The sequence below is a fragment of the Andrena cerasifolii genome, chromosome 4 (assembly GCF_050908995.1).
Source record: "Andrena cerasifolii isolate SP2316 chromosome 4, iyAndCera1_principal, whole genome shotgun sequence".
In the NCBI taxonomy this organism is placed as follows: Eukaryota; Metazoa; Arthropoda; class Insecta; order Hymenoptera; family Andrenidae; genus Andrena; species Andrena cerasifolii.
Window position 1 is genome coordinate 8801096 of NC_135121.1, and position 21301 is coordinate 8822396.

Sequence of the window (21301 nt, forward strand, 5' to 3'; positions counted from 1 at the left end):
GTCGGGCGCACGACTTCATAAAAGGATACAATGCGACGGACGGGGAGAGTGAAAAGGGAAGAAAAGAAACAAAAAGCTCGGACGGAAGGGTCAGGAGAGAAAGCAGGACCGCAGGGATCACCCGCAGGGCTGAATAATGCCCGGCAAAATGCGGCGGGCCACCCCTTGCCATGCTTTTTAAAAGCGCGCGAGATCGAGGGGCTGGCTGGGGTGGGCGCGGAGGGGGGGAACGAAGGGAGAAAGCGGTCAAGATTTCGGTTTAAGTGCCCAGAGGTAACCCGCAGCCGTCAAATGTGGGCGGACGTGGCGCGTTTCACCTGCTGTCAGGGCGAACCTCCCCTGTAGCCCTTGGATTTCACTAATTCTGTCGGACGAGCCCCGTCAGTCCGCGCCGCGGCGAAACTCGGAGCCCCAGTCGGCTCTTTTCCTGGTTATTACGTCGATCCTCGCGAGTAATAGCTCGCCCCACTCGCCGCTGGGCAAACGCGCTGGCAGAGGGAAAACGCGGCTCGAACGACAGGAGACGGAATTCCTCCGCTGATGATTTCGTTATGAACTTGTCAGACCGTTCTGCGGTATATCGGCCTCGCTATTCCAAGAAATCATAATGTAACTTCGCGGGGAGACTGGAGTTAATGACATCGCCTATTTAGGTACCGAACTGATACCTAAGGGTGCCAAGAAGACAGTGAAAGTGGAGGAAAGAAAGTGTAATTACTCGCCCAACGAATTATCTGAAGAGACGACTAGCTAATTGCTCGGAACGGTACGCCAAGCGAAATTTTCACTGCATTTTCACGGAGGAAATCGATGGGAAATCCTGCTGACTGCATCTAGCCGGCTGCCGTTGCCGGCAACGCGCGAAACCCGTGACGTCGCCGAAGCAACGTAATTTGTTTTCCCGCCGAACGATGATTAATGACACCCCCACGATCCAGCGGGGAGAGCGTGTCGTCGGATCCTCGAGGATCAACCCAAACAACTCTATTCAACGCGTTTCGGCAAACGGCGAGCCTCGGCGAGCCGGGTTATAAATGGACGTTTAACGATCGCCGATGGTCCTCCTTACAATTCACGCGCACGCCTCGATGCACAGAAACGATCGTCGCGAACGATACATCGAACTGTCCTAGACCCGGGCTGCTCTTGGCTCGCCGCGGATTCCGTTCCTGGTTGCAGAGAAACCGGCTACGCCGTGCGATAAGTAACGTTCGGGTCGTTTAATAACCGTCATACTCCCGCCGTGGAGGATATTTTCCGTTTATGCAAATACGCCCGACGAGACGGTATCGCCGCAATTAGAGTCGCGGCTGCAACCGCGCTCGCGGAGAACGTCGTAACTTCGACTGGGAGGCGTTCCGGCGTAACCGAACGCGATACCACCGAGCCTCTTACTGACCCTAAGCGAGAATATTTTGCACCCTCGCCGGCGCACTTCGGCCAACGTGTTAAGTGGCACGCACCGCGGCGTCAGTCGTTCACTCTGACGAAGCGCGCGCTTTAATTTCGACTCGGTCTCGCGATGATTTGTCGCGACAAGGACAAGATTCAGGGGCGATTAAAGCGACCTGGCGAATCGATTCGCGAATGATCGATCTCTGACCTCAGTAATGGTCAGTGGCTAGGTATAGGGGTGGAAGTTTCCATAATCGCTCGATTCAGCCGTTGGAATTAGCGAGCTCGAGGAATATCTTGCGCGGACGCATCGATATCTCTTGCACTCGAAATTGCGGGGAACTATCTGTACACGGTAAACCACCCTGCAAAAGGGACCCAGCCCGTGTACATAAACGAATAAATAAATGCGGCTGAATACTAAGGACCGCATTTTATGCTTCGTTAGCGGGCATCGCGGCGCGGCTCGGTTTCGCGGTGTAACTGATACCGGGCTGCGGCACGGTGGCGCGCTTGGTTGAAAAATCGCGGATCCCGATCGATATCCTAATAATTTTCTGGTAATCGCGCTAACCTATCGGCCCGCGCCCCTGCGTTCAACTCGCCGGAAGGGCGAAGGGAATGGGAGAGGGCGCCGGGGGTGGAGCCCTCTTTATGCGGGTACGCGGACCTCTGGCGCTCATTTGCGCCGCGGTACCTTGGCGAGAGAGCCTACCGCGGCTGCGTATCTCCGTATTATTATGATAAAATATTTTTTCGGCCATAAATACACGTCCGGGATGCGAGACCCCCGTCGCGCGGCCCACCCGACGCACGTTGCATCGTTGCACCGCGATAAACGCGCGTCCGTGCCGGTTGCACGCGCGTCTCGCCGCGTTTAAAAGCGTTATGGACGCCGCGCCGTGGATGAAACGCGCGACCCTCTTACCGTTTCCACTGGGAAAAATACACGGGAAACCGAGACGGAGTCGCGAGGCCTCGCGGCGTTTACGGCGATAATGGCGTTTTATATTCGGCTGTAACGTATCAACTGTCCGTTCCCAGGTGGCTCTAAGATCTTTACGGGGATAGGGTTTCTGGGTAATGTCCCTTTTTATGCAAGTTCGGGGACTAATTTGTAATACTGCCCCGTTGTTGTTGATGGGGTGACGATTAGTGGTGGTTGGCAAGTGTTGTCTCGCGTCGAGACGCAGGCGGCTGATGAATCCAGTTGTGTAAAGTAGATACCTACTCCGAGTGAAGCAGAACAGGGTATGAAGAAGTTTAACGGTTAATTGGAATATTGCGAAACGCAGGAGAAACGCGTTTGTTCAATGTTGTACGAGGGATGTAGGGTAAAGGCAGGTAATATGGAACATCTGATTTCAAAAGCTTGTCGAAAGTAGAGGAATTTGTTTTTTTAAATAAAACTGATATCAGGGGACGACGGAACTAATGCATAATCATATTTACATCGTCAAATGTAAAAAAATCCAATTGTTTTGCAATTGTAGTAAAAAAACTGAAAACTGTGAAAATCGGCCACTCGAAAAAGTGGGTCCTAATATGGAACACCTAGGAAATTTGTAAAGAAAACTAAAAAATCTTTACTTATTTTTTATTAAAAATGAAGATTTATGAAGTAGAAGATACAAATAAATAAGTATACATCATTTTTGGAATTTATTCCTGCTTTCTGCGTCTCCTACACGTTGTGAAGCTCCACATTTCTCCTGTGCCCACTGAAAGCAGCGAATACATTGGGTCTATTTTTCATTTTCATTATTTTTATAATTACCATCGCAAAATAAGCATTTCGCATCATCGTCGTCATCGTCATTATCAACTTCATCTATGTTATTCGGCGTTCCACATTACGTGCACACATGTTCCGACAAGAAATTAAGAATTTTACTAAGAAGAAAGTAACTTTATTGGTAAACAATTGTTGAATAATCAAGAACACAGATATTTAATGATAAATTATATCAAAATAATACTTTGTAACATACCTTCACTACAATATTTAACTGTTTGCTGCACTTTTCAGAAACTTACACCCCACGAAAAATACAAACGTTTCTCTTTCAATGATGAATGCCCAACTGATACTCAATTGTCAGTGTCATCGTCTATTGTGTCTAGGGATCTAAGTAGTATACACGATTGCCTGAAGAGTTCGTTATATCTTTATCGAATTTTTACAAAGTTCCATATTACGCGCCGTTCCATATTACCTGCCTTTACCCTACACGAATCGAAGGTTCCTAGCGTGATGTTGTAAAAACGAGTCTCATGATCGTCGCGTAGCCATGCCCAGATTTCGATTGTTTACGAGATAGAATGATTTATCGCGTTCCGGCGCAGTTTCACCCGAAGCAGATAACGAAGCAGCGGCACAACACGATTGCAGAGATAAAGACATACGCGATGGGGATCTCACAATCGACTCGCGAATTCGCTGCGTCACGATCTCGGTAGATAGGTATTTGAAAAGTTGACGAACCTAATCCTCGACCTACCGGTCTTTTCTCGCGCGATAATGAACGCGGACTTCGGTACTCCCGGTGATTGTAAAAGAGCCGAAGCTCGAAAGCTCAGAGATCGCGAAGAACAACGAGGACCCCAGGAAACCACCGAAGACAGCGCGCATCACAATTTCTATTGAAACGCGTAAGTAACGTTACAGAATTCCACGCCCATCTCTCCCGCACCCCTCGGAACGCGACCAAGGCTCGGAACTGCGAGGCATCCAGCCCGCAGCAGCGGGATAGAATCGTAATTAATTTGCAGAGGCGTATATCGTGCGATCGCGCTATTACTTGCGGCGAGGGGGCTAGCGGGCAGAGCGACGCGTGCGGAGGAAGCGCGGCCCGAGTTTATTTAACCAAAGGGTTTACATCAGACGATCGAATCCGTGGCGCGGCCGGCGGAGCGCGGGCTGGCCAAACATTCGGCGACCCGTGTTTACACCGCAAGTATTTATGGGCCACGATCCGCCCACGAGCACTCTGTCTCTACCGGTCTCGTTTTCGGAATTCGGAGCATCCCCGCCGCGAGTAGATCGACCAGGATCTCTGCTCCGTTGCCGGCCCCCGCTGGCGCTCAGGAGTCCACGGGATGTCCCAGCTCCCAGAACCCCGGACAACCCTGAAACCCCGACGCTTCCAAGGAGGAGCGCGGCCGCCTCGCTTCCCGTCGTCCGCGCCGCGAGGTATTCGCGACAGGTGTTCGAAAGCGCGGCGCAAATTACGCGGCAATTGAAATTGCCGAGCGTTCGCGCTGATCGAAGCCTGCGGACGAGCAATTCCTTTGAGTGCCGGAGGGGGGTGACCGGTTTCCCCGGGAATTTCCACGGAAAACACACCGACGCGGGCTATTTTCATGAATCACGGGATTTCGATGGGCGGGCGGGGGATTTTTTTCTCCAAATCGTAAGTCATCCGTGTAAAAACGCCAGTTTTGACAGAATAGAGAGAAGAGCCCGCGCGGCGGAGGGGTGGCCGGGGGAAAGGGCAATTTGCCTGATGGGAAAAACAGATGAGTTATGCAGGAGATAATAGTTCGAAGATGGATGCGCTGCCGTTCCTGCTACGAACTATTTGACGCGCGCGTCGAGGCGTATCCAAGTGCGGAGCGGGCACCGCGCGCAAATGTACACGGCGCAGAAAAAGCCCGGAAAAACGTTTATTTTCGGCCGTCTAGGTGCCTAGACGGGCGCACAAAATTTCCAACGGCAAAGAAAACAAATCACTCTGCATTCGATCTGTATATTTTACGTCGGGCTACGCAAACATTCGGATTCGTGAGCCTACCGATGCTCCGCCGAGTGAATAGGGCGCTCGGTAAATTACAAACGCCGTCGTACGAACGATTTCCGCCGTTCGCCCCGATTAACTATCGTTTTATTACAAGTAGACTGCGGATGAAATGCGAGGAAATTGACGTGTACGATATTATGTTCGACGTTTTATGTTCCAATTAGGGACATTGCCAGTGTTTTTTCCATTAGATGCACGTAGATGCCTACCTATTGGGGTAATTGCGGGAGAGTTGCCGCACTTTACGCGCCAAATTGTCAACGCGTCTAAATTTTGGAATGAAATTTTTTTTCCCAGGATAGGGTAAACTGCACTAATCATTGGCACTCCTGATTAAAAAGTCAAATATTAAGAAGTAGGGGAGAGATGCTATAAAAGGGACAGGTCTTAAATGGGACAGATCGGATTGCCAAAATTCTAAACGCATTGCACATGCAAGTTATTTTCCTGTCTATGACAACACTAGTGCCCAGTAATTCAGACGTAAACACCGCTGCGGCTTCACTTGCAACAGAGTAGTAATCCGCGGTTGATGTTTTTCGGCAGTAAAAGTAAATTTTGTTTTGATTTTCTGTATCGTTTTCTGAGAACAAGATATATACAAAGTGTTAAAGTGTTATATCGTTAAAATAGCCTGTATTCAACTGAAACGAACATACTTAATAGGTAAGCTTAATTGATTGTTTTCTTTGTCTTGAGGTTATTTTATATTAAACTCATTTATAGTCTTAAAAGGGACAGCATAACAAGTCTTTTTCACTTCTTTAACTGCAAATCCCAGTAGTTGAACTACAAATTTTACATCTGGCAACACCACAAGGTCGGACAAAGGGCTGAATTTTAGGCGTTTTCTTAAAACTTTGATAAGGGGTTGGTAAATATTTTTTTGTCGCTTTATAACTAAGTAATGGATTGAAATACAGATTTACTAAGTGTTGTAGGTATTTAATAGCGAATGGAATAGTCTGTTTAAACACTTTAAACTTCGTTTTTAACTACATATGTTTTTCCATATAACCTCAAATTTTAGGGTGTCAATGATTGTACTTTTATGCCTATTTTTGTTTTTCATTGAATATTTTTTTAAAATAAATAACTTAATAGGTACTCGAGATGTTTTATTTTAATGAGAAATCCATAATCATTGATAATAACTGAATGTTAAGATCATATAAAAACTTCACAAAAAAATATAGACATTCCAATTAGGATTTCCGTTTAGGGTGCCAATAATTGTACAGTTTACCATACATATTATTAGTTGAACATCTTGTGCTACTACTAGCATTGAAGAAAATCAAAATTTTAATATCTGTCACCCTCAAAAAATTAAAACTAAAAACATCCTTTTTTTAGGAGAGACACCGCACATGCGGGAGTGATGCCGCATTTCGAAAAACGTTTAACTTTCCATTTCAACTTGTTAATTTTAACTTTTTATTTAAAACAATAGTAAAAGCAAAGTAAACTGAAACATCTTTGTAATTTCTACAGTTATAAAATACAATAAAATTGAAAAAATAAATAGGTACAGATTTTATTTCTGTATTTCTAAATTTAATTGTCTTTACTTCTTCCTTCCACATTCATCACAGGTAAAATAAAAATAAAATGTGAAAAAAGAGTAAAAAGCCCACAAATATATTTAAATTATCAGATTTGTCATTAAAAAATAAATAATTTGCCTTGGGATATCACGGTATCTATTTGAAACACTTTTTTTATATTTTTAACATTAAAAACATCATTTAGTCGACTACGTTCCGATACAGTACGCTATTAAATCCCGCATAAAAGTGCGGCATCTATCCCAAATGCCCGAGAGAGACGCCGCGCTTTCGTATTTCCAAGTGCTATATCGAATGTGACCTATTCTGGCCGATAAATATTCCACAGAGTTCCTTTAACGTATTACAAAAGTTATATCACGAAAAAACTATGAATTTTTAACTAAGTACTACGATAACAAAAATAAACTCGACGTATAACTATTGAGGCAAAGTGCGGTAGGCTAACCTCGAAAAATAGCAAAATCTTTATATAAATTAAATCTCTAAACTAAATAAAATCGATAGTGTTGTGTTTCATTACGGATAACCCTGAAATACCGCAGGTGCGGCGTCACTCCAGTGCGGCATGTCTCCCACAATTGCCCTAAATCCATCGATGGTATCCTTAAGAGCTTCCCAATGCTATGAAACAATTTGACAATAACGTTTCACTCTGCGCGCACCTCTCGACATACCTATGGAGAAACCTAAGAATCCCAAGCTTGCATCGTAACTAACGACTTGCGCCTATATCGATCCCCTAAAGGAAAACCCTTTCCACGATCCCGATCTCCTCTCGCAGGTACGTTCACGTCCACCTAATTGATTTGCAAGCGTCGCGGCAACAACGTTCGGAAGACCACCGTACCTGTGCAACATTTACGCGGTATAATTGCACCGTTGCACGGTGCAGTCGCGTTGGCGCAATTACCGCGGGCTCTCTTTCGCCGCGCGAAGATCTATGGGACAGTTGACGCGTTCTCCAAGGCGAAACACAATTGCAGGGACCCGCGGACCGGCAATTACACGCGATCCGCGTAATCGTAAAACGAAACGCTAAGCATGGAGTTGTTATTTCCGAGCCGGGCTCGCCGCGACGCGAAATGTTGCCGTAAATCAGCCGGCACCTAGGCGAGCAGAGAAGGAAACTCGCGTGCCAGCGTGTATTCTAATAATTGCGCGTGCTCGGGGTGGGAATAATTCACCGCGGGTCGCGGATCGCTTTTCTGCCGGCTGCGCGTCTGAGGATTCCATTCAGCGGGACCGAGAATTTCGCGGGAAATTGGTAATCGGGCGAGGATTGCAGGAAAGATCGAGCGGACGTTTTGGGAACGCTATCGATCATCCTTGATCTCTCTGCATTCTTATTATACATCCGCAACATCGCCTCTTCCTTCTGCACTGGCCCCTGTTGCCCGCAACACGCAGGACACAATCGGACCTCGTACCAAAGCACAATGGCCCTGTTCGCGGTCAGGATACCAGCGACGTTGCGTCATCGGTCACAGGTGCAGTACGGGCGCGACCCGCGATAGGGTGCCCCCGAAGAAGGTGGCCGGGCGGAGAGAGGAACGGCGAGGAGCCTCGACGGCCAGAAGTGTAACGCAACCGCGAACAAGAAAAACGAGGACCACGGGGCAAAGGTAAAAAAAAGAGCAAAAGAACGGGTGAAGGAGAAGAAGAGGATGAAGAAGAAGAAGAAGTGGAGGACGCCGCCACGAAGAAGGAGGCGATCGAGAGCGGAAGAGAAGGCTTCGCGAGAGTAAAAAGAGAGAGAGGCCGCGAGCGGCGCTCCGCCCCAGGTACACGAGCAACATGGCCGCTGAGGGACGGATTGGCGGAGGCCAGCCACGATGCCGACGTCGTCGTGACGCCCGCGCTTCACTCAGCTCGCCTCAAACTCGCCGGGACTTCGCTCCCATCGGCCCCTACGGCACTCCTCCGCTTGAAACGGTCGCCGCCCACCCCTACCTTTTCCCCCTTTGCTGCATCAAGACTCTCCCACCCCCTTTTATATCACGCTCTCCCTTCCTCCTGCGCGATAACTCCGTTCACCTCTCCGTCCCCTTCCGCGGACACGGGGTGCAGTGGTAACGATGGTGCAACTTGGATTTGGGCGATTCCTGAGAAAGCAAAACGAGATTACGGATTACCTAAGGCTTCTTTTTCGAGAATATTCCGATCTGACATCTATCAAGAACTTACGCTCGTTTCTACCTTAAGTTGGGGAGCTCCTTCTGCTCGGCTCGATGACGGAAATGCCACTTCCATTTTGAGATGTAAACTCTCTTTCCGCCCGATCGACCAATCGTTGGGCCCAAAACTGCCTGCGCCAGTAACACGGGTAAGAGGCGTAGGAAGTTTCGCGACAAGATTGCAAACTGCCTGGCAAGGACGTTCGCCACGGGTTTTTATGCGAGCGCCGGTTTCTCTTTGGCTGGAAACGGCCCCCGAGATGCGGAGGAACGATAGCTCGAATGGGCCCCGGTTATCCTGTTAGCGCGGCTGAATCGTTTGTTGTTAAACGTGTTACCGGCATCGACGCGGCCGCGGTCGAGTTTTACGGCGGGGGCAGATATTCGCCCGAGTTCGAAGATACAAACGATAATCGCGACAGCCGGCAGTTATCGAAGTCGAGGAAGAGATCTCGAGGCACCGGTATCGAAGTTAACGATCGTCCGCTCCAAGGAGATAACTTTAATTGCATTCCCCCGTAATTGGTTACGAGCTGGCCTTCTACCCCCGTCGAAACGCGCCGCTCTCGCGCGATGCAAATGACGCTGCGCGCTATCGATATGCACATTTATTCCATCGTATTACGTAACTTCATTTATTTCGCGACGCCGTAGCGATTCTAACGAAGCATCGACGCGCGTGCCGGCGTGCATTGATGAATGGCCAGCCGAGCGCTCGATGCGTATCGGCTTTTGCATAGTAATGCGAGGATTATCGGGGGAAACCTATTTATACGCGTTGCCACCGTTTTGAAGGAGCAGCCCTTGACGTGTAATTAGAGATTACATGCCACGCGAATGGCCACCGAGTTTTCTACCGAACACAGAATTTATTCAACCCACCGCCCTACGCCACAGCCTCCACCCTGCGATCCCGATTAATGTATGTTCAAACCAAATAGGTACAGCGCGTAGGTTATAGTCGCCAATGTAACCTCAAATTGCCTGTCAAGCGTCCGAGCATCCGAGCGGGACTACAGAGATCAACGTTACCGAGATGATTGGCACAGCTGAGTTTAGCGATTCGTCGCGCCACTCAGTTGGTCACGATGCAAGAGGAAACGAACGGAACGCTTGCATAATAATTCTACGCGGCTGCGGTAGAAGGCAATGTGTAGATACCGCGGTTGTTATTACAGAAACACACATGGCTCCCTAAAGCTGCACGAAAGTTTTACTGTAATTGCGTCTCGGGAACACTGATTGTTACGGCGCAAGCTAATGGTCCGCGATGATAAATGCCCGTGGAACTTAAGTTATATCGGGAGGGGGGGGGGCGATGCACGGAGCCGGGAAGGTACTTGTTGATTCCTGCTCGCTTTCAAATGTTTATACGCGCGCGCAAGAAAATATTACTCGATACCGCTGGCGAGACGTTTAATGGATCTCTCGAACGAATTACAGTCGTTACGCGAGAAACGTCGCGTCGGCGTACCGTTTCAGCAATCAAATAGCAATCTGATCGAGGCCCCGCGGAAATCGAGGCCTCTACGTTGATATATGGCGGTCAGAAATCTTACCCACTGGATTCTGGCGGCGGGCTGAAACTGCAAGGCAATGAATCATGATAAGAGATCGTGTGTAAGAAATGATACGAGATGGATGATTAAATTAATTACTTATTGCTGGCTCGTGTGTATGTCGGGATTGAATCGTGATTTATAACACTTTTATGTCACAGAAACCAAGCGAAATATTGTCCAAACGCGTACCGAGCAACCAAGTGAAAGCGCGAGGTTACCGTTTTACGGTTACTAGGGTGCAGCACCTGATTGGCTGATGCGCTGAGTCATCTATATTCGCTGCGTTCGACTAAATTTCGATTATCGATAATTTTTCTGTTAAATCGACAGTAACTACAAAAGATCACAGAATATTCAACAGCAATACTTTCTTTACTAGCACCACAGACGAGATATAGGATAGACCTATCAACCAATGCATTTTTCTGTCACCGGTTTGGGGGGCCTAGAACTCTCTTACCATTTTTGTGTCGCATGCAACGTTACCGATGAAGCAGATTGTAATGCTACGTGTGGTATGAATTAGAATTGATTCTACCACACGTAGCATTACAATCTGTTTCGAGGCTTCACCGGTAACGTTACATGCGACAAAAAAATGACAAGGGGGTTCTAGGACCTTCCAAACCGGTGACAGAAAAATGCCATGGTTGATAGGTCTGTCCTATACCTCGTCTGTGCAGCATTTCAAGCGTAACTCAACGCTAGTTGAATAATAAATTTAAATTTCTTGGGTAATTTTAAAATACGGTGTGCACGATCTGGAGAAATGGCGCGACATGTCTGTCTGGCGAGTTAAAATTGCAGGGAAATATGGACGATGTTGGCTACTCTGACTCTCGTAGTTTTAATAAAATGCATACCTTTTATGCGTATTAAATGTGTTTTATTAAATATAATATTCAATGTGTATTGCAATTTATAATATCCCTCACCTACGTATCTTCTCTTGTCAAATATTACTTTGGATGCATAAGTTTAATGCAATGCGAACTTTCAAGCTGCAACGCAAATTGCAAATTGTTAATTCGTTCCTGCTCAATTAGTTTTGTAATTCTTTTCACTTAGATTATTCACTTAAAATTTTGTCCAGGTTAACCGATCCTTATGAATCAGGCAAAATGTTCACGCGTGTAGCGACGCCAGCTCGCGGGCCATGATCGAAGTAAAATCAGCTGACCCTGTCTTCCAAGCGTCAAATGCGTATTTATAAATAACGTGGCGTACGAGCGAATAGGGAGCTGAAGTTACTTTTCAGCGACGGGACGTCAAAATGGTAGATATGAAAAGTAATGTGAGCTTCGCGTGTCAGCGATGTCTGCAACCGCTCAGACTGGACTCGAGTTTCTCTCATCTCGGAGAGCATACACTAGCAGAACTTTCACGTAGGTAATTTCTATTTCGAACTATATGTTTTTGTAAGAGATTTCTTTGCATCATTCTTTTCTCTTCACTCACAGTTCGGATAAAATTTTACATCCGTAACGTGTCTCCTAATCTCCGGCAAATCCATCGCTGCTTGTTCGCGTAAATGCGCTTTAGAATTATGATTCTCCTTAATTTTTAATAAGTTGCTTGTGCGTCAATAATTCTATCAATCAGTTCTCTGTTCATTCGAAACAGTTATTGCACCCTCATACTGGCACTAGAGTTCTGATCCAGTAATCGTTTTAATACGAATTCTTTAAATATGCGTAATATTCTTAACTCTTGTTGGAATAGTTCCGATCCAGCAGCAAGTGATGGGAGAGATAGAGCCACAAAGTGGAAGCATAGAACATCTAGTTCCGCCGTTCAGATTAATTGAATCGGCAAATGGGACCAATGGCTTTATGTTAGTCGGGGATTCTGGGGAAACAGAAAGTCTCAGTCATCATTTGAAGGTACTTGGAGTCTCAGCCATTATGTCGCAACAAATAATAATGTGACCTCTTTTTTTTTGTCAAGGTACGAGCGACGCTGTTCGATATACTTAGCAGTAGCAGCTCTGCGGATCACCCACTCTGCGACGAATGCACAGATAGTCTACTACTGTTAATGGATCAACAGTTGAGGATGACCGAAGGGGAATGGTCGGATTATAACGAATATTTGAAAAAAATAGAAGTGGAGCAACAGCAACAGGGCAACGAGGATGTAGAAATGGAGACGCTTATGAAAGAATTGCAAGACGTGAAGGCGGAGGAAGAGAGGATGATAAATGAATTGCAGGCACTGAGGAAAGAAGAGATCGCAACCAGAAACGCGATAGCTGAGCAAGAGAGGGAAAGAGAAAGGTTGCAAAGCGAGGAGGAAAGATACTGGAAAGAATATTCAAAGCATAAGAGAGATCTCATATTAGTGAAAGATGAGTATCGTAGGTAATTATGACATGTTGTTGCATTTTCCGTATTTCTTGTAGTACACTCCCATTAACGTTATCGATTTGTTTAGTCTGGAGTGCCAATTAGCCTATGCAGCTTCTCAACTAGAAAGACTGAAGAAAACAAATGTTTTCAATGCTACATTTCATATTTGGCACTCGGGACATTTTGGAACTATAAATTCCTTCCGTTTAGGCAGATTGCCAAGTGCGCCAGTTGATTGGAGCGAGATAAATGCTGCTTGGGGACAAACCACCTTGCTGCTAACAGCTCTTGCTCGGAAGATGAATCTCACGTTCAAACGTTTCCGTTTAGTGCCATTCGGTAATCACAGTTACATTGAAGCTTTAGATCAGCACAGAGAACTTCCTCTGTACGGAAGCGGAGGATTTAAATTCCTCTGGGACACAAAGTTCGACGCAGCGATGGTGGCATTTCTCGACTGCCTGCAGCAGTTCAAGGAGCAGGTGGAGAAGGGAGACAGTGGATTTTGCCTTCCGTACAGAATGGATCGTGGGAAAATAGAGGATTCCGCGACAGGCAACTCTTATTCTATCAAGTACTGTTCCATATACTTCGAACGCTTCTGATCACAGTTTTCTTTAATACTCATTCTACGTCTCTCATTTTAGAATCCAATTTAATTCCGAGGAACAGTGGACCAAGGCGCTGAAATTTGTACTGACCAACTTAAAGTGGGGTCTCGCGTGGGTTAGCTCTCAGTTCACGAAAGACGAGGCTGAGCAATAACACACTTTCGTTTTATCCCAATTCATTCAGCCTCGATCGTACATCCCTTTCACACTCATTAATGTACATACACGTTATTTGTAAATAAACTCAGTTAAAGGATAATCCTTTTATTTAACATCTGATCGATAATACTTATTTTGAACAACTTTTGAGGAGGTTCGAGTTCGGGCTAAGAACAATGTTCAGGTTTATTAGCTAGGAACCAGGATATACCGCACACTAAAGATGGGGGACCTTGCACCTCCTCGGAATGCATGTACTCTCTTATTTCTGGCACGCTCAATTCCACCACTTCGATTAGTTCTCCTTCGGATGCGGCGCCCCCTCCTTTAATTTAACGATACGCTCAAATTTAAGGACGAGTAACGTGGGACTCTCTTTCGAAATATTTTATTGCCAACTATAAACTTATTCGCTAGACTCGCCGTTAATGACATGGTTTATGTAAAGTACGAAAAATAAAATTTATATCAAACGGAATTATTACAATTAAGCTTACCAGGATATATGCGCATCTCGTCAGTAACTTCCACATAGAAAAGCGTATGCTTATAGACCGAAGTGGAAACGGATCTACAATTCAATTCACAAGAACCTTGGTTTTTACACGCGCAGAAAAGTTCATAATTCGTAGCATGCACTACGGACTAGTGATGTATTAGCAAAACTGACAATTTTTAACAAACCTGAAAGTGGTGATAGCTTTAAAGGCCTCGGCAGGCACTTCGAAGCCGCATTCTTCCCGCAGCTCGTCTCTCGCGATCTCGACAAGTGGCTTATCCTTGTCCACGATACCGGCGCATAGTTCCAAGGTCAAACCCAACGTCAGCGGATATTTCTCAAGATCGATCGTACCACGTTTCTCCGGGAGGAACGTATAGTAGAACGACGGGCGGAATTGTCTGACGAACACAAGCTTCTTGCTGCTCGTGTTGTAAACGATTATACTCACGCTGTCGTGTGCCCTTGTCACATCCCACACCTTCTGCTCGCCATCTTGTTGGTAATGTATACGAGCAGGTCTAATCCACGGCGAGTCAGGCGGACATTCCGCCACGCGAAATTCCCGTATATCGAGTATTCTCTTTCGTACATTCTCATTTTCCTTCTCTCGCGCGTTCACATCCATTCCTTACGCGTTTATGTAAACTGCACTCCCACCAGATTTAGCTGTTTAACTCCAGTCGATAAACCGTCCCGACGACCGTGGTTCGAGGCCACCTGAAGATGTCGCGGCCGACACGGAAAGTAAACGTGCGCAGTCGAACGTGATTAAGAAAACGAGCTATCGCTATGATGGACGTGTAAATAATTGCACTACTATCAAGATAAGGCGTAGGAAATTTTCCTTCACCCACCGCGGTTTCGCGGAAACTTCTGGTCTTATATTGGAGCGATATCGTATGGGTATGTATTGATGAATCTATTCTGATGTAAAGGGTACAGGAAAAGTAATGGTCACAATTTTCACATATGAATCTATATATTTTCACCATGAAATTCGAGGCTAGAGTATCTTCGTTATTTCTTCATCTGCGAGTGCCGCGATTGAGAAGTTTTCGCACCTTCCTTGCCAGGCCACGGTTTTTTCACCTCCCTTTTCTCTTTCTCTTTTCCCTTCCTACCTTTCTTCTCCCTTTTCCCAGGACCGTCTGTCCTGTAGGCGTCCAGAATCTCTTGCTGGCGAACCTGCGTATCGACGTGAACGACGTCGGGCTTCTTGCGGTACCTGGAGACCGCTGCTGGAGGAGAGAACTCGATCTCCATGTCGGACGCCGTCGAGCTGGTGGCGACCGAGGCGTCGTCTTTGTTCTTCACGATTTTGAATTGCAGAGGTTTCATGGGCTCGGACAAACGCGGTTCGCCCGTGGTCTCTGCCCTGATCGGGTACATGGTCACGTAATACGTGCCGTCCTTCCTATGGATGTGCAAGGTTGGCGGTGCTTCCGGCCCATCCTCTTCACCCTCCATCTTGGAATGCTTCCTCTGCAGGGATCGCGCTTTCCCACCTCGCCTCTTGCCCGGGCTCCTTCCGCGCGACGGGGCCGATTTCGAGCGATCAATGGCCGATCTTCCACGATCGGTGGATCTTCCTGTCGATCTTCCCGACCTTGGCATCGATCTATCCGATCTTTTATCAGCCTGTCGTCTCTCAGCCGGCGTTAGCGTCTCCTGTATATTAGCTATAGAGTTATCCTTCGCATCTTGCAGCATCTCGTAGAGGTAACGACCTATGGCGCCCGGCCTCCAGCCGATGCGTGGCTTCAAGTTGCCCGCGATGTCCATGGTGTTCCACAGCCAACCCATATTAGCCGGCACCCTCATTCGCAAATCGATACAATCCCTGTGGCCGTAATTTGTTCCGGGGTACGTGTCGCCGACGAAGTAGACCCACCGCATCACACGCCTGCTGACATCGACCAACGGTTTTAAGGAGGAAATACGATCACCCCCCGGTCCCGGAACACTGTGCCTTCCTCTTCCGACTCTCTGACCAGCCTTCGCAGTAGGCGGATGCGGCGATCCACCTCCGCGGTGTCGAGTGGTGGATTGAATGTTGCGCGCATTGCTACGCTGACTGCTGTGCGCCATACCGCGACCCTTGGCGTTACCTTGAGATTTCCGATTGCCAGCCCTCGGATTTCCCCGTTTCCTTGCACTGCGCCCACCCCTATCGCCCGCCTTCGAGGAAACGGAGGCCGCGATCTGCGTCGTGCTCGTGGTGTCGTCGGGCCTCTTCCGTCTGGATTTACATTTGGGTTCACCGCAAGGACCCAACTCCGCGTCCATCAGCCCGGGAGTCGCGGCGTCCAGGTCTTTCTGCTTCTCGCTCCTGTCCTCCTTCTTCTCTTCTTTCTTCCTGTACCTGGCATGGCTGATTGTCGGGACTGTTTCCGGCAACACGGGTATAGCTTCGCGCACGATTCCCAACCGAGGCGGCATAGCGAATCCTGCAGGAGCGAGAGGCGGAAGGGTATGCTGCTGATGAATATCGTCGAGTGGTTTGGCCGTTGGCACGTTACACGGCGCAGGGCACGGGGGTCGTGCTTTTGCAACCTGCGACGTTCCAGTCGATGTTCTTCCCCTTGGAGCCTGAGGTTCCTGCGTTACGTAGTCTTTGTCGATATCCCTGCCGAAGTAGGGGCTGTCGCCGGGGTCCATCAAGCCGAGTCCCTGCACGCCTGGCACCTTCCCAATGGAATCGACGAAATCCTGCGCATCGTGGAAAGCTCGAATTAAACAGTCTATTCCCATGCACGGCGACTTGGAGCATTTGGCGGCGCCTCTGGGCCACCTCGGCGCATCCTTCCCCGGGCAAACGCACCCAGGCTTCGGCCCGGTCGACGTCAGGCGAGGCGTACAAGCGTCAAATATCGCTACTACGTCGTTGTCTTTGGACATTGACTTTCGATCGGGAACTGGTACTGGACCACCGGAACAACTGCAAGTCGACACTTCTTTCTCCCCTCCTCCACCTCCTTCTAACCGAACGCCTGCGGTGTTTCTCTCGTCGTACCAGGTGTAGTCTGTCTCGTGGTCCGTCCATTTGTACCCAGAAGGACCTATGTAAATTTGTTCGATGTCCCCACCACCCTTCAGTCTAGGCCTGCAGCAGCGTGGTTGCCCGTTCCTCGGGACAAATAGCTCGGGCAGGAGATTGTTTACGCAATAGGTATTAGCCATCGTGTCCTCGATGGTTCTGTCCTTCTGAGTGGCCAGTATGCCGGGGTCCTTCAGTTTCATGCAGCAACGGCGGTTGCAACCGGAACGGCATTCCATAGGATGCGTGGATCGATCGGCCGGCATGCAGCGGCAAGTGGGCTCGTTTGGATATGCTCTGTAAACCAATTCCCTGTACTTGGGATCGTTGAGCTTCTCAGCTGTGGTCAGGTCACCGAAACCGGGATCGTCCATCGAAACGCGCGGCGGAGAGCTCGGCCTCGCCAAAGGGTTCTCGTCCTTCGAGTCGTCTTCCTTGTTTCCGTTCTTGGCAGCGAGATAGGGGCACAGAAACTTTTGCAGCGGTGAATCCTCCAGCACAAAGGACTTTTCGTTCAAAGAGAAGTGCTTGACAATCGAACTGCCGAAACAAGATAATCTCAGGGTGACGGACACAGTACCGGATCCGTTGCCAGCCGAATCGGTTAGATCGAAGGAATCCTTTGCTATGCACGGCGCGGATAATCCGTCGACCTCCTTTCGCGCAGCGGACACTCGATTGCACAAGCAAGCGGGCAAAGATATCTTCGCTTTACCGAGAAGAGTTCCATTTTTCTTCGTGGCGGAGGTGGATCCTTTGTAATATACTTCCATGAACATGGGGCTGCACCTCATAGCCTTGATAAGACTGCTCGGTGTCTTGGCAAACAAACAAGATTTACCATATTTCAAGTCCTTCGAGTTCCCTGGCAGTTCACTGTTTTCTTTATGATCGATTTGCTTGTACTTGGGTATGCTGATTTCGTACTCTGGCAGATCGACGAATCTCACGCGGACGATCAGATCACCGGCGTTTACGTCCGCCGTTCGTTCAGGATCCAAGTCCAGCCGATCGACGAATACCTCGAGCATGTAAAATTGCTCCTCCTTCGACGTCCACGTTTTCCGCTTCGAAGCCATTCTTCTTCCTGCCCTGTTTTGACGTTCGCTACACGAGAATTTAGAGAAGATTCGTGAACTCAGAGAGAGCTTCTAGATATACGTACGGCCGAGACGCGCCATTAATTTTGTGGTCGTTTCACGACCAATATACTGTAACCTAACCGCGCCAACGCTTCGAATCGAATAATTTTATGTGCAATGTATCGTATACAGTTACCATAGCGATATCACTGACGAGCAACCGCGGATTCTGTACCGGGTGGTCCTCGCGCGAACAGCTCCCACCACATTTCACTTTCCACCCTTCTTCACCTTCTTGTCTTTTCTTCCCTTTTTCCCCATTTTTAATTTCTTCCCTTCATCTACAATCCCTTTCAACTCGTTCAGCGTCGTTCTGTCCGGGAACTCTGAGATATCCTTCTCAGTAGGCGGGACGAGCCGCCTCACGCAAAACTCTCGTTCCCTGTCCTCGTTCCTGAAGGTGAAAAAAGTGGGGTGCATCTCGTAGTGGGTCATGATAGACCTGCCGAAGCACACCAGCCTGATCTCCATCTCCAAAATTCCCGATGGATTCTCGCCAGGATCCACCAGGTTGTAGCTACCTTTCACCAGGAACGGTTTTGGCAGATGCGCCGGTTCGTTCTGCGCCATCGCCACTTGGTCGCACAAGCAGCCGGGCAGTGGTATCTCCGTTTCCGCGATGGGATAGGTGTCCCCGACCCTGAACACACCGACCTTTAGCGTCGCCGACTTCAACTCGTCCACCAGCTCCTTCGGCTGTATGACGAATAGGCAACTCCTGCCTATCATGAAGTGCAGAGTCCCGTCCTCCTCCAGGAGAGCGGGCTTCAGAGAGTAGAAGTCATGGCGCGTGATCTCGAACACGGGGAACGCGAGGAACTTGATCTTGATGACGACAGGGTGCTCACCGATGTCTTTGATCTTCCCCTCCGTCAACACCAACTTGTGGACCAGCATCTCCACCATGTAGATCCGTTCGTCGCGGCCACCGAAGCAGGACATGTTGAAGTTGGACGATACCGAGGATTCGTGACCGGGAAGAGAGGGTGTTCCTGTGGCGGTGGCGCGCGAATTTTGACACGAGGAATTTTTGAAGGTTCAGGCCGCGAATGGCAAGTGACAGGTGGGGCGTAACAATCGAATTGCGAGTGAACGCGAATCCGTGGACACCTTTACTTCTCTCCTAAGTTGGACTCTGTTTGGACTCTTCGGTCCTTCTTTACCCAGAGACCCTCGCATTAACATTTCGACGTGCTATCCATTACGATAATTCTCCCCGAGGGTCATATAAACACAGGTACGCCGAGTCTCCAGCCGCGTCCCGCTTCCGTGTCTATAGATATCCCATCATCAATCCGCGGATAAAAATCATCGACGTACAGTCACGTATATCCCATCCACCGTACGCGACGCCGCGGCGTCTCTAATTCCATCGGCAGTTATTACTTAGCTCCCACAGTGGTGTATACTTAATCCCGCGGCGCGAAACTGGCCGCTAGAACCGTTACGAAAATCCGAAGGAAAGCCCTTTTCCGCTGTACGCGACGATCCCGCTACCTCGCGTCCACGCGATTTCCGTCCGAAATCCCGCGACGGTCCTGGAGGGCCGCCGTTGAACCGTCCACCCTTTCTCTCATTCTTTTCCACGGGCCCGTGACTAATCGTCGTTCATTCGGTAGCCTAGCTAGTCGCCTGGAATCGGCGATATTTTCGTTGAACAGGTTCCTCCTCCTTTGTCGACCAGAACTATCGAGACGCCGAAGTGGAACCGTGAAAAGGTGACCTTGGAACGATTCGTCCCATTCCGTGGACGCGGTTTCTGGCCGACTGTGGCCACCGAAAGCGGCCGAAAGGGGCAACCCGGGCGCCCGAACACCGACGGCCCAAGTATGCGCTAATTGGTACGGGCTCGCTCGCACGCACACACGCCCGGGCCTTAAATAAAGAAGGAGACAGGTAGAGGCGGCCGGCGCGGCGTGTCCGAGGCTCGTACGAGCGACGAACGAGGAGAGGAGAGATAGGATACCGTGGACTCCGTGGCCTCTCCGGTTCGGCCGGACGCTGGAAGCCGACCAGGCAGAAGTGAAATTCCGGCCCGGGCGACACGGCGGCTCGTTAAAATGCTTCTGAGGGGTTTCGGGCGCGGGACGCTCCAGGTAATTGGCGATTAGCGATTAAAACGAACTTGGACGTCTCTTTCTCTCTCCGTTCTGGCCACCACCTCTCATCCTCACTCCTGCTTCACCGTCCCCAACCGCCCCACAGTGGCATGTCCTGTACGAAAACCTGGCCGAAAGTGTAGAAATTTTTTCCCGATTTTTACGGATCTATGTATTGCATTTCATTTGTGATATCTTCATGTATTACAAATTAATTAACTAATTTATTATATAATTATTATACTCTTAATTATAATATTCTTCTCCTTGCGATATCTTCATGTATTTTAAACTTTTATACTTATAGTTATTTATCATTATTTTTATATTCAATATTTAACATTAAAGAAGTACATTATTATCATTATAGAGTTATAGTATTGCAAATTAGTCCAATAATTTATCTTAGATTCAAAAATATTACTTTTGGCTAGCATTCCCTGGAAACACGCCACTTTGCGCGCCGCATGCTTCGCGAACAAAGTAACGTTCGTATAAAGGCGCCTTTTATCGGCTCGCCCTAGAGAGCCCCCTCGATTGGCCGATTTTATCTTCTACCTGGCAACGATGACACTCGTCCACGGGGCCACTCGTCCGTTTCCAAGCCACTTTCCCTCGAACTTGAGGGACGAGAGGGAGAGGAATGGCGTCTTTAATCGCGCGACTTGAAACAGCAACGATCGCTTTACAGCGACGAGATTGGGAGCCGTTTTCTTGCCGACTGGTCATGGGAATCCGGGGGCCTCGGGGCCCACACGAACGAGCGCTCCTCGGCATCCGGATGACCGGATATAAATACCGTACGGCTGGACGCTAATTCGATCGTATTTAGCCTTAGGGGTACCTACTCTTCTTAAATAATCCTACAAACGTGTCCCTGGAAGCTCTTTCTGCGCTTAAT

At 48.4% G+C, this 21301-nt stretch overlaps 4 protein-coding genes across 7 annotated transcripts; 1 reads left to right on the forward strand and 3 right to left on the reverse strand.

Moving 5' to 3' along the window:
* Positions 1-11661: 11661 nt before the first annotated feature.
* Atg6 (Beclin-1-like Atg6) lies at positions 11662-13735 on the forward strand. 3 transcript variants are annotated; one of them, XM_076809656.1, is made up of 5 exons: positions 11662-11887; positions 12225-12385; positions 12450-12858; positions 13061-13424; positions 13498-13735. In XM_076809656.1, exons 1-5 carry the CDS (start codon positions 11776-11778, stop codon positions 13613-13615), a joined length of 1164 nt encoding a protein of 387 aa, XP_076665771.1. In that variant the 5' UTR covers positions 11662-11775; the 3' UTR covers positions 13616-13735. The 3 variants fall into 3 exon arrangements, with proteins under 3 accessions (XP_076665771.1, XP_076665770.1, XP_076665772.1); XM_076809655.1 differs by having other exon boundaries at positions 11664-11887; positions 12450-12862; positions 12936-13424; XM_076809657.1 differs by having other exon boundaries at positions 11733-11891; positions 12450-12862; positions 12936-13424.
* LOC143367643 (uridine diphosphate glucose pyrophosphatase NUDT14) lies at positions 13710-14863 on the reverse strand. 2 transcript variants are annotated; one of them, XM_076809658.1, is made up of 3 exons: positions 14305-14860; positions 14118-14191; positions 13710-13945 (listed from the first exon to the last, which is right to left on the reverse strand). In XM_076809658.1, exons 1-3 carry the CDS (start codon positions 14745-14747, stop codon positions 13788-13790), a joined length of 675 nt encoding a protein of 224 aa, XP_076665773.1. In that variant the 5' UTR covers positions 14748-14860; the 3' UTR covers positions 13710-13787. The 2 variants fall into 2 exon arrangements, with proteins under 2 accessions (XP_076665773.1, XP_076665775.1); XM_076809660.1 differs by having other exon boundaries at positions 13933-14033; positions 14305-14863.
* A 276-nt stretch (positions 14864-15139) lies between these two features.
* On the reverse strand, positions 15140-18238 carry LOC143367988 (uncharacterized). The gene has a single exon (XM_076810280.1). The coding sequence runs from the start codon at positions 18236-18238 to the stop codon at positions 15140-15142; it is 3099 nt and encodes a 1032-aa protein (XP_076666395.1).
* A 273-nt stretch (positions 18239-18511) lies between these two features.
* Positions 18512-19243, reverse strand: LOC143367989 (uncharacterized). Its single transcript, XM_076810281.1, has one exon. It carries the CDS (start codon positions 19241-19243, stop codon positions 18512-18514), a length of 732 nt encoding a protein of 243 aa, XP_076666396.1.
* Positions 19244-21301: the final 2058 nt, after the last annotated feature.

Excerpts from the sequence above, each read along its gene's own strand:
- Atg6 (XM_076809655.1), top strand. The coding sequence starts at position 11,776 with ATGGTAGATATGAAAAGTAATGTGAGCTTCGCGTGTCAGCGATGTCTG. Across the intron at positions 11,888-12,224 it reads TACACTAGCAGAACTTTCAC|TTCCGATCCAGCAGCAAGTG; the intron begins GTAGGTAATTTC and ends TTGTTGGAATAG. Across the intron at positions 13,425-13,497 it reads GGCAACTCTTATTCTATCAA|AATCCAATTTAATTCCGAGG; the intron begins GTACTGTTCCAT and ends CTCTCATTTTAG.
- LOC143367643 (XM_076809658.1), bottom strand. The coding sequence starts at position 14,747 with ATGGATGTGAACGCGCGAGAGAAGGAAAATGAGAATGTACGAAAGAGA. Across the intron at positions 14,192-14,304 it reads AAAGCTATCACCACTTTCAG|ATCCGTTTCCACTTCGGTCT; the intron begins GTTTGTTAAAAA and ends ATTGAATTGTAG. Across the intron at positions 13,946-14,117 it reads CGAGATGCGCATATATCCTG|GAGGGGGCGCCGCATCCGAA; the intron begins GTAAGCTTAATT and ends GTTAAATTAAAG.
- LOC143367988 (XM_076810280.1), bottom strand. The coding sequence starts at position 18,238 with ATGGCTTCGAAGCGGAAAACGTGGACGTCGAAGGAGGAGCAATTTTAC.
- LOC143367989 (XM_076810281.1), bottom strand. The coding sequence starts at position 19,243 with ATGTCCTGCTTCGGTGGCCGCGACGAACGGATCTACATGGTGGAGATG.